A 12,303-nucleotide genomic window follows, 5' to 3' on the forward strand; every position below is an offset into this window, starting at 1 on the left:
AACAGAGTGGGGCCTGCAAAACCAGGGTGCAGTGACTCATTTGAGTCATTGTTCTAGAAATGTTTCTGCTAGATTTAAAAGGTTTCAATTACTGTGATTTATTCCATTACTGGTAATTTGCAACAAATTACAAACAAGAGACTATCAAACAAATAGAATGCCAAAAAATGTAATGGTCCTATCTCCTTAGATGGATGTAGTTTCCAAATGGGCTAAAAATGACTACTGAAATAGAGAGAAAGAAAGAAGATGCATTTCGTTATATTCTGCCAGCATTACTAAACACAATCACTGATGCAGAAAGAGAAACAAAAGGTCAAAAATTGTTTACGGAAAATTGTGAAAAAAAGTCTGCAGAATACTTCTCAAAAAAATGGGAATGAGTTTGTACCTGCAGAAGTTTCCAACGCATATTAAGATCATCTAGTTGTCGAGACATCTTTAAGGATGGGTGGAGGTCAAGTGGAGAAAGCTGACTTGATAAATCATTCACTGTTTTAACCTTTAAACTGATGGGTGCAATCTCTTCTCTGAAGGCCTGGAAGTAAAAGGACATAAATATGTTATACATTACTTGAATAGAGTCAAGTGAATGCCACACTCTTCCTTGAAAAAGAAAAAAGTTTAGTTGAAAGATAATAAAAGGGTGATCCATGAAAAACAGTCTCATTTAATTTAGTAACTTAGTTTTTCTTTAACTGAGGATGTTTTTCAAACCACTCACAACAACAACAAAAAATCTTATGCTATTCATTTTAGCTCATCTTAATTAACTCTTATTTTTATTAACATATTCATCCCAATAGTACAGGCTTTCTGTTTAATTCTATATAATCATTCATTGCTTTCCTTTAAATTTTACATAACTCATACCAATCCCTTCAGCTCTCTCCTAATTTCTCATCCTGAGTTCTTCCAAACTACCTTTCTCATATACTCTTTGGCCACATTCTCCTATATTTGCCATCTCTTATAAAGTGCCTTGCTTTCTTCTCTTCTTCGTCTGTCTTTAAGAAGCCACTTAACTGAATCATCAGATCTGCTTTTAAGTTGTCTGCCTTACATAGTCAATCTATTTTCCTGAAAGTATGCTGCTTATATCGAGGCTAACAAAGCTACATGAGAAATAGATTTGTGCTTGGCACATTTTAAACTGGGAACGCTACTGTGTTTCAATAGGTCTTTAGAAATAAAGCACCTGTAATATAAATGCTCTCTACTGCTGCTCTATCCTTCCATTTCTAGCCATGCACACACCACATGCTCACTGTTATTAGAATTCTAAATTGATAATGGATTACAACGAAATACCCTTGTGACATGAATTGAACAAATGTTGGAATAGATGGGAAATCTGAAGGCCTGGGGAAAAGAAGGACTTCAACTCAATTTAATTTCATATTGAATGAATAGAAGGATGGAAAACAGCATCATGAACACTCAGTGGTTGGCTCATCACTGCACTATCAAAGGCTGCTCTGATGATACATGCTACATGTAAGTAGAATAAAAGCTACATGTTTTAGAAGTATTACAGGTGGAACATTAATCATTTCTTAAAAGTGGCCAGTGTTCCCCTAATTAGCTGTTGTTGAAAACTTCCATTTAAACAAAAACATCAAGAAAATTTCTCTGAACTACAGAGTAATTAATCTTTTAAGAAAAAGGAGCCATTTAATGTAGATTGCTCTGTACAATTAAATGTATGTTACTAAATAAAAAAGGCTATGAGCCCAATTAAACCCAGTAAAAAGAATTAGTTCAAAATTAAACCTATTATACTTGTAATTGAAATGATGCTCCATATCCTCTGCAGCTGTAAGCAGATAAAAGTAATTGGTTGATCCTGCACAGACTGCTGCTAAATATTATTAAAACAAGTCAAAGCAATTGGAAAAGGAGAAGCCTTCTTGGACAATCCAATTATCCAACTTTCCCTGAAATCTTTCCTACTCAGTAAAAGTAACAAAAGACCCACTTAATGGCAAGAGTAGAGTTCCGGGTTATGGCTGCTAGAAAGTGACCAGTTAGTTCTCCTGAAACCAGAAGGTTTGTTTGCTTTATGCAGGAATGAAAATCTTTATTCATTTCACAAAAGAAAACCCCAGTAATTTGCATCTTAACTCCAAAACAAAGAGATGCTCATATCTATAATCTTTAACATTAGACATATTATGGTAGAAGCACAAGAAGGTGGATATAATTGGCTGCAATGTACAATTTCCTCTTCCCATATACCGTATAGCAATGCCCTCTTAAAAAACAATCACCCAAAACCCAAAAATTTCTGATCAGCAGGTAGAAAGCATTTTTGCATCCCTAGGGGACCTAATTTAATCCACTTAATCACCTAGTCAGCAGAGATGTTTTTGCGAGACAATATTTAGCATGCAACCTCCTCTCTCCTACTGCTAGGCTAGTTCCCTTTTCTCCTGGAAATCACAGCTAATGGACTCCTCCTCCAGGAAGCATTCCAAGATTAACCCACCCATTCTACTATATGACCCTTTCTTGTCTTCTAAATACTCTTCTTCACTAATCCTAAGCCTTTAATGACAGTATCAAGAAAGTGGGACAGATGATTTGGTGAATGGATGAGGGCTTCTACCAGAATGATGAGTGCTGGGCACATAGGAAGACACAGATTGAATGTAGGAAGAAAATGAGAAGCAGCTGGCACAGTAGGTAGAGCAAGGGCCTGGGAGTCAGAAGGTTATGGGTTCTAATCCTGGCTGCACCACATCTACTGTGTGACCTTGGACAAGTCACTTCACTTCTCTGTGCCTCAGTTTGAGACTGTGAGCCCCACAGGGGACAGGGACTCTGTCTGACTTGATGTCCTTGTATCCACCTCAGCGCAGAGTTCAGTGCCTGGCACATTGTAAGCACTTAACATATACCACAATAATAATTATTAGCCTTCTAGTTTTGTATTTGTCTCCCCTCTTAGAGTGTGTCAGCTACTTGTGAGCAGAAAATGTGCCATTTCTTTATTCTGTACTTCCCTAGTGCCCAGGCTAAGGCATGCACCAAGTGGATGCTCAACAATGACGACTACGCATTTGAAATTGGGTCATTTTAATTTTAAAAAAATAACCACTGCAAACAGCTATGTAAAGTGAGATATATTTGAAATGCACTACACTTTCCCCAAAATAAAACTAGGTTGAAGAAATACCTAGAAATAACTCTTCAGCTCTTCACAAACTATTTTGATCTCAGCAATATTTAGGCTGGAAATTCTAACAATGCCAGTTTGGCCTCAATTCTGTTGCCTGCCAAAATTTCACAGGTTCATTCATTCACTGTATTTATTGAGTGCCTATTGCATGCAAAGCACTGTACTGAGTGCTTAGGAGAGTACAATGCAACAATAACAGATACATTCACTGCCCACAATGAGCTAACAGTGCAGAAGACGGGTTTACAGTTTACAGTTGTGACAATAATTTCCTAGCACGCTTCGGGGGGTGTGCCCTTGTTATGCTTATGGTCCAATTAAACATTCCTCAGCAGATAGATTTGTTTAATAAAAATAATGATAATAATAATGTTGGTATTTGTTAAGGGCTTTCTATGTGCCAAGCACTGTTCTAAACGCTGGGGTAACTGTTAGTCTATATTTCTGTAACTTTTCTTGGCTGAGACAGTTTCCTTCTACGTATATAAAATGATTATAAACAGTCAAAAAATAAGATAGCTCAACCAATCAATTAATCAATGGTGCTTATTGAGTGCTTACTATGTGCAGAGCACTGTGTACTAAGTGTTTGAGAGAGTACAATACAAAAAAAATTAGCAAACACGAGCTAGCTCTTGGAAGGCTTTCCTCACTGTTGCTGTGACACGAGGAGGAGTATTAACAACCACTTTTTTTGTGAATTAATTGAGCCTCTGGGCAGTGAAGTGAATTGTCCACACCACATAGGTTTTAAGTAGCAGTGCCTCAGCCCTAAAACATGGCTGAAATATCTGCCCTCCCACCCCACCCACCAATTTAGGAAAGCCCAGATTCCTGGGAGTTTCTGTTGGGTCCCAACAGACCAGATCATCAGGCTGGGGAACTTCTATCCACTGTACCCACATATCTGCACCCTATTGCTGTCACCATTCCTCTGAAACATAGGCATCTCCTTAAATGAGTGGATGGGGGTGGAAGGACACTAGCTGACCACCCCATTCTTGGGGATGGAATGACCATTAGTACCTCAGGCACTCACCAAGATCAGATCTCAACAATATTTAATATAATTCTTAATTTGGGAATAATAAAACAGAATTCTAATTCAAACCTTTTCCTGGCTCTAACACTTCACCCAACCAGGACCCTATGTAGTTCCCTGTAGGTTTCCTGGAGCTCATGTGTCACTGGCCTTTTCCTCTCTTCTCTTTGGACAGCCCAGCCTCCATTCTTACCTCTCCGAATCCTCCAGATGCCAGAGCCACTCTGCCATTTCTCCCAAGTACCTCAGCCTTCCAGAGTCTCATCTGATAGACCCTGAACCTCTAGGGAATTCTAACTGCTCACCCATCGAGGGTCACAGCTTGAGCTTCCTGTGCTCTGAGGCATGTGACTACTAACCTCATACTTCAAGCCAATCTCTCGCACTAGATGGCTGAGGATTTGTTTCCCCAGCTACCTGGCTCACTTCCTAATCCTTCCCTCTGATTGGCTAAACTCTGAATTCTGCCATACAAGGTATAATTTCATGACTCTCCTGACTTCCTCTTCCCCTTCCTGAGTATGGGGGGCTTGTTGGATGGACCACCAGAGGCTCTGGACAGTGAAGTGAACTGCCTACAGCACACAGATTTTAAGTACAGCATCAGTCTATTTCACAATAAAGAGAACAGGAGAAATGAGAATGGAAAAGACAGCTCTAAATTGGGGAAATGATTAGACTATATTCCATGGAGAGCAGGGGATTTAATGACTGTTCCCCCTCCTACTTAAGCTGTGAGCCCATGGTACAGGGGCTATGTCCAACCTCATTATCTGGTATCTATCCCAGCATACATAGTCAAGCACATAGTAAAAGCTAACAAATACTATAATAACCAACATAACTTGGGTCTTGTTTCTATTATACTCTGCCACGCACTTAGTACAGTGTTTCACATTAAATCGATGGAATTTACTGAGGACTTACTGTGTGCAAAGCACTGTGCTAAGTGCTTGGGAGAGTACAATATAATAGAACATTCTCTGCTCACAAGGACCTTACAATCTAGAGGAGAATACAGACATTAATACAAATAAATAAATTACAGATATGCATGTAAATGCTTGTGGGGCTGCGGGTGGGGTGAGTATAGCATGCAAATCTATGTGCAAAGGGACGATGGATAAGGGAATGGGAAAAAGAGGAAACGAAGGCTTAGTCAGGCAGGGCATCCTAGAGAAGATGTGCTTTTAATAAGATTTTTAAGGTGGGGAGAGTGTTCATCTGTTAGATATGATGGGGGACAGCATTCCAGATCAGAGGCAGGAAATGGGCAAGAGATAACCGGTGATACTGAGGAACAGTGAGTAATATAGAATTTGGAGTTAGACATGTCTCAATTTCTGAAGTATTCTGACAACAACAACAACAAAAGATGGTGCTTACTGTGGTTTTATCTATATGATCCTGCAGTGAGTCAATGAGTAAGTCTCCCACTGGCTTCCATCCATTCCGCACAGTCTCTGCCTCTTTCATGTCGGCATCAAGGTCATCCATCGCACCCTGCAGGTCCTTCAGTTTCTCCAGGGCCTTGTCTACTTGCTTCTGCCAACTGCTGGTGACAGCATTTAGACTCTCCCACTTGCCTTTCACTTCTGAAGACTGTTTGCGCATAGTCTTGGCAATCCTCTGAGCTTTCTCTTCAGGAGTCAGTTCTGAAATTAGAAAGAGTTTGTTTTTGGTTGGTTGAGAGATAGGAGAAAGGTTGATTCATAAGTGACCCGAGTTAGGACCCAATCCCAACATTAACTTGTCCAGTCAGGGTCTACCTACTTAGATTATGTGGAGAGAAAAGGCAGGAGCAACAAGAAAGCCTCGCAAATCAGGACAGAGACAGAAGCATGAGCAGCTCCTACCTGAAATAGTGGAGCAGTTGAGGGCCTAGATTAAGTAAATGGTTCAGAACAAAAGCATTTGGCATGGAAAAGATTTCCAATGGGTTTTCAACTCAGCTCCACCACTTGCCTGCTGTGTGTTGACCGTGGCAAGTCACTTAACTTACCAGTGCCTCAGTTTCCACATTTGTAAAGTGGGGATTCAACACCTATTTTCCCTCCCTGATTGTTATTACCATGGTATGTGTCAAGCACTGTTCTTTGTCCTGAGGTAGATGCAACTTATTCAGGTTAGTGGAGAGAATATTGGCCTGTAAGTCAGAAGCTTTCTAATCCTGGGTCCGTCACTTGTCTTCTCTGTAACCTTGGACATGTCACTTAACTTCTCTGTGCCTCAGTTTCCTCATCTGTAAAATGCGGATTGAGACTGGGAGTTCTATGTGTGGGACAGGGACTGTGTCCAACCCAATTGTCTTGTATCTACCCCAGGGCTTAGTACAGTGCCTAGCACATAGTAAATGCTTAAAAAATACTATTATTATCATGATTTACTGTTATTATTATTATGTCTGTGAGGAGCAGCATGGTCTAGTGGAGGCCTGGGTATTAGAGAACCTGGGTTTTAATGCCAAATCTGTAACTTTTCTGCTGTGTGACCTTGGGTATGTCACTTAATTTCTCTGAGCTTCATTACCTCATTTACAAAATGGGAATTCAATCCTATTCCCTCCTACTTAGACCGTCAGCCCCATGATGGGACAGGGAATGTATCCAACCTCATTATCTTGTATCTAAACCAGTACTTAGAAGAGTCATTAGCCTATAGTAAGCACCTAAAAGTACCATAAAACAAAAAGTCTAGGTCCCCATATATTGTGAGCCCCATGTGGGAGAGGGCCACTGTTCAACCTGATTATTTGGTATTAACTCCAGCACTTAATATACTGCTTGGCACAGAATAAGCAATAAACAAATAACACAATACTTATTATTTTATGAAGCATTTTTAAGAACTATATTACCTTAAAAATTAAGAAAACATGACCAAAAATTGCATGGCAGATTACCATATTCCTGATATTCTTTGGGCTTTAAAGTTTATTGCAACATATTTAACTTAAACATAACTTGGGGCAACACATACCAATATTCTAAATAATTATTTATGTGCATTGTGAAACTCAAATACTCTTCAACTAACAATTACATCTGAAAGTAAACAATTAATTTTTCACCACATATTTGAATAATCATAGAAAATGAAATTACTCAAAATATCAGGAATGGAAAAGGAGATAAGCAGATACAGCTCTTAATCACATACTTTTTTAGATGAGTATGTTCCTTTCAGTGTTATTACACAGAACTGAGGGGAACACCTTTCATTTTATGAAATTAACTTCTAGATGGATTACTTCACGAATGATGATGATGATGATGGTATTTGTTAAGAGCTTACTATATGCCAAGCACTGCTCTAAGCGCTGGGGTAGATACAAGGTAATCAGGTTGTCCCATTTGGGGCGCACAGTCTTCATACCCATTTTACAGATGAGGTAACTGAGGCACAGAGAAATTAAGTTGCCCAAAGTCACACAAGTGATAGGTGGTGGAACCAGGAGTAGAACCCACGACCTCTGACTCCCAAATCCATGGTCTTTCCACTAAGCCATGCTTCTTCTCTGTAAATACAGGTTGAATACACCCTAACAGTCACTGATAATTAAGTCAATCAAAGGTATTTAATGAGTACTTATTATGTGCAGAGCTCTGAACTAAGCAGTTGGGAGACTCCATTACAACAGAGTTGGTAATACTTTCCCAAGTTGGTAATACTTTCCCTGTGCCCCCTCCTACCTCACCTCCCTTCTCTCCTTCTACTGCCCACCCCGGACACTCCTCTCCTCTGCCGCTCAGCTCCTCACGGTCCCTCGTTCGCGCCTGTCCCACCGTCGACCCCTGGCCCATGTCCTAGCTCTGGCCTGGAATGCCCTCCCTTAAGCCCAGTGAGAGTTCACCTCCTCAAGGAGGCCTTCCCAGACTGAGGTCTCCCTTTCCCTCTGTTCCTCCTCCTCTCCCCATTCCCCCTTCTCTTGTCCTCTGCTCTTCCCCCTTACCCTCCCCACAGTACTGGGAAGCAGCGTGGCTCAGTGGAAAAGAGCCTGGGCTTCGGAGTCAGAGGTCATGAGTTCGACTCCCAGCTCTGCCACTTGTCAGCTGTGTGACTGTGGGCAAGTCACTTAACTTCTCTGTGCCTCAGTTCCCTCATCTGTAAAATGGGGATTAACTGTGAGCCTCACGTGGGACAACCTGATTACCCTGTATCTACCCCAGTGCTTGGAACAGTGCTCTGCACATAGTAAGCACTTAACAAATACCAACATTATTATTATTACTGTGCATATTTGTATGTATGCCAGACTACTTGTTTTGTTTTGTTCTGTTTTGTTTTGCTGTCTGTCTCCCCGGTTTGGTCTGTGAGCCTGTTATTAGGCAGGGATTGTCTCTATCTGTGGCTGAATTATACATTCCAAGTGCTTAGTATAGTGCTCTGCACATAGTAAGCACTCAGTAAATACAATTCAATGAATGAATGAACAAGTAGAAGCAATGTGGCCTAGTGGATAGAACCCGGGCTTGGGAGTCAGAATGATCTGGGTTCTAATCTCAGCTCTGCCAACTGTCTGCTGTGGGATCTTGGGCAAGTCACTTAACTATGGCTCAGTTACGTCACCTGCAAAATGGGGTTTTAGACAATGAGCTCCATGTGGACCTGGACTGTGTCCAATCTGATTAGTTTGGATCTGCCCCAGAACCCAGAACAGTGCCTGGCACATAATAAGCATTCAAAAGTAAGCCCGTCAAACGGCAGGGACTGTCTCTATCTGTTGCCGACTTGTTCATTCCAAGCGCTTAGTACAGTGCTCTGCACATAGTAAGCGCTCAATAAATACTACTGAATGAATTGAATGAATAAAAAGATACAATTTAAAAAAGCAAATTTATAGTTTAGAGGGGAAAACAGACATTAAAATAAATTACAAATATGTCCATAAGTGCTTTGGGGCTGAGAAAGGGGTAAAAACCAGCACTGTGGCCTAGTGGACAGAGCATGGGCTTGGGAGTCAAAAGGACTTGAGTTCTAGTCCCAATTCTTCCACTCGTCTACTCTGTGATCTTGGGCAAGTCACTTAATTTACCTGTCCCTGAGTTTCCTCATCAATAAAATGGGGATTAAGACTGTGAGCCCATTTATAACAAGGACTGTCTAACCTGATGACCTTGTTTCTACTTCTGCGCTTAGAATAGTGCCTGACACATAGTGAGTGCTTTAAAAAATTCAATATAAAGTGCTTAAAGGGTATAGATCCAGGTGAATAGGCAATTAAGAGGGGAGAGGGAGTAGGGGAAAGGAGGGCTTAGTCAGAGAAGGCCTTTTAAAAGAGATGTGATTTTAATAAGGTTTTGAGCACTTAGTACAGTGCTCTACATACAATAAGTGCTCAATAAATATGACTGATTGAAGATGGGGTGAGTAGTTGTTTGTCTTATATGAAAGGGGAGGGAGTTGCAGGATAGAGGGAGGTCGTGGGCAAGAGGTCAGGGACAAGATAGATGAGATCAAAGTAAAGTGAGTAGATTGGAACTAAGGGAGCAAAGTGTGCTGGCTGGGTTGTAATAGAAAATCAGAGAGGTAAGATAGGAGGAGACAAGCTGATTGAGTGCTTTAAGGATGATGGAAGGAGTTTCTTTTTGATGTGGAGGTGCAATATTAATTCCTGCAAGTCCTAGAATTTACTCCTTCTGAATGGAAAAATGTCAGTTTTATTCATATAAGGATATAGATATATAAATTATAAATCTATATATAAAAATATTCAACAGGTGGAAATTCACTTGCTACTATACCTAGTAGCTTTATTTTGAAAAAGATCAAGCAAGCCAAATACTGTTCCATTTTCGGCTTCAGAACTTTAGTAAAAAGACAGATTTTTAAAATACAGTAATTCAACTGCAGAAACAAAACAAACTATTACAAAGAGTTTCTATAACCTTTCCTCGCTCTAATAGTTACAGTACTTGTTAAGCGTTTTGCACTCTTCTAAGTGCTGGAGTAAAAACAAATTAATCAGTTTGGATAATAGTCCCCGTCCCATATAGGGCTCACAGTCTTAATCCTCACTTTACAGATGAGGTACGTGAGGCACAGAGAAGTTAGGTGATCTGCCCAAAGTCACACGGCATACAAGTGGCAGAGCTGGGATTAGAACCCAGGTCCTCCGATTTCCAGGACTGATCTCTTTCCACTACATCACACTAATAATAATAATAATAATGTTGGTATTTGTTAAGCGCTTACTACGTGCCGAGCAGTGTTCTAAGCGCTGGGGTAGACACAGGGGAATCAGGTTGTCCCACGTGGGGCTCACAGTCTTCATCCCCATTTTACAGATGAGGTAACTGAGGCACCGAGAAGTGAAGTGACTTGCCCACAGTCACACAGCTGGCAAGTGGCCGAGCCGGGATTCGAACCCATGACCTCTGACTCCAAAGCCCGTGCTCTTTCCACTGAGCCACACTACTTCTCATATTAAAGTTTTAAAGTACTTGCTTAATAAGAGGCTGATTTTTTAAATTCTCTCACTTGTGCTTTTTCCCCTCATTAATTTCCTCCTGACTTTCTTCTGTGGTTTTATTGATATATGCACATCACACTTGGTTGTCATTTTGCTATGTGAGATCTTGCTAAAATGTCATCTTTTTAATATTGTTAGATCTCTGGTACTTAAAACAATGACAATTACTCAAGTGAAATACACGGATGTCTCCAAATTAGCATCCTGCAAAGCAGAAAGGGTTACATAGTATCTTTTTCCCCTGTGATAGTAATACCTGAACATAGTACTGAACCATCTGGCTTTAGAAAGACAGATTATTAGTCTATAGTTTCTTGGATAAAATTCACTGAACAATGTACAGTGATTTTCTTAGGTTATGAAACACTTTCAAAGCCAGTAATAAAACATGTTGGCATGGAGAAACACATGTAAGAAATCTCCTTATAAGACAAAACACTGTTCATTGGCCTCTACGTTTTTGTCTTCACTTAATATTAAATCTTTTGAGTGATATTGCTTTGTGTAGTTGTTACTGCATTATCTACACTCCAGCAGATGTTAAGATGGAAGAGCCCACTATTCAAGAGACCATCTGTTTATATTAACTGAACATTTGTTAAAGAGAAGAAACATCACCATCACCACTCTACTTTTATGGTGAAAATAAGTTTCAAATAGCCCCTTAAGAGAATACTAAATATGGAAATTATAAAATAAAATTTCTAAATGTTATTGTGAATTTGCCACAAAAAGTACTTCACTCAGCTTGGTCTTATGGATATTGCTATAGAAGTAGAAACACATTTAATAGGAGATAAAATATATGAGTTATATAGGACAATGTAGCAACAAGCTTCTTTTTAAATAATGACTTAAAATGGAGGGGTTGCTTAGTTTTGTGGGGTTTTTTTCTGGGGGGGGTGGGCTCTGCCACTTGTCAGCTGTGTGACTATGGGCAAGTCACTTAACTTCTCTGTGTCTCAGTTACCTCATCTGTAAAATGGAGATTAACTGTGAGCCTCACGTGGGACAACCTGATTACCCTGTATCTACCCCAGTGTTTAGAACAGTGCTCTGCACATAGTAAGCGCCTAACAAATACCAACATTATTATTTAAATGGTATTTGTTATGCACTTATTATGTGCAATTATTGTACGAAGTGTCAGGGTAGATAGAAGGGTGAACACAGTCCATTTCCCATAAGAGGCTCCCAATCTTAATCCCCATTTTACAAATGAGGTAATTGAGGCACAGAGAAGTTAAGTGACTTGCCGAAAGTCACCCAGCAGACAAATGGCAGAGGCAGTAGGAAGAGAGGTTTTTGCCTTAGAGTGAGCTGTTGATCCTGTTTTTTCAATGCCACACCTCTCTAGAAGTAGTAGCACCTATTACTGTGGAATTCATAAATGGACAGACTTTGATTCATTTATTCATTCAGTAGTATTTATTTAGCTCTTACTACGTGCACAGCACTGTACTAAGCTTTTAAGATGTACAATTTGGCAACAGATAGAGACCATCCCTGTCCAATGGCAGGAAGCTCACAGTCTAAACAGGGGAGACAGACAGGGGAAAGCAAAACAGAACAAAACAAAACAACATTAAGATAAATAGAATCAAGGAG

The 12,303-nt window shown here is 40.1% G+C and overlaps 1 protein-coding gene across 5 annotated transcripts in view; it reads right to left on the minus strand.

The window, feature by feature from the left end:
* UTRN (utrophin) overlaps positions 1-12,303 on the minus strand; it is a 609,179-nt gene that overhangs the window by 113,864 nt on the left and 483,012 nt on the right. For all 5 annotated transcript variants that reach the window (XM_029047836.2, XM_029047843.2, XM_029047848.2 and 2 more), the window contains 2 exons: positions 5,610-5,878; positions 392-538 (listed from right to left, as the gene is read on the minus strand). In XM_029047836.2, coding sequence (XP_028903669.1) covers positions 392-538; positions 5,610-5,878 — 416 coding nt within the window. The remainder of the gene's footprint in view (positions 1-391; positions 539-5,609; positions 5,879-12,303) is intronic.

This window comes from Ornithorhynchus anatinus, chromosome 2, assembly GCF_004115215.2.
Source record: "Ornithorhynchus anatinus isolate Pmale09 chromosome 2, mOrnAna1.pri.v4, whole genome shotgun sequence".
Classification (NCBI taxonomy): Eukaryota; Metazoa; Chordata; class Mammalia; order Monotremata; family Ornithorhynchidae; genus Ornithorhynchus; species Ornithorhynchus anatinus.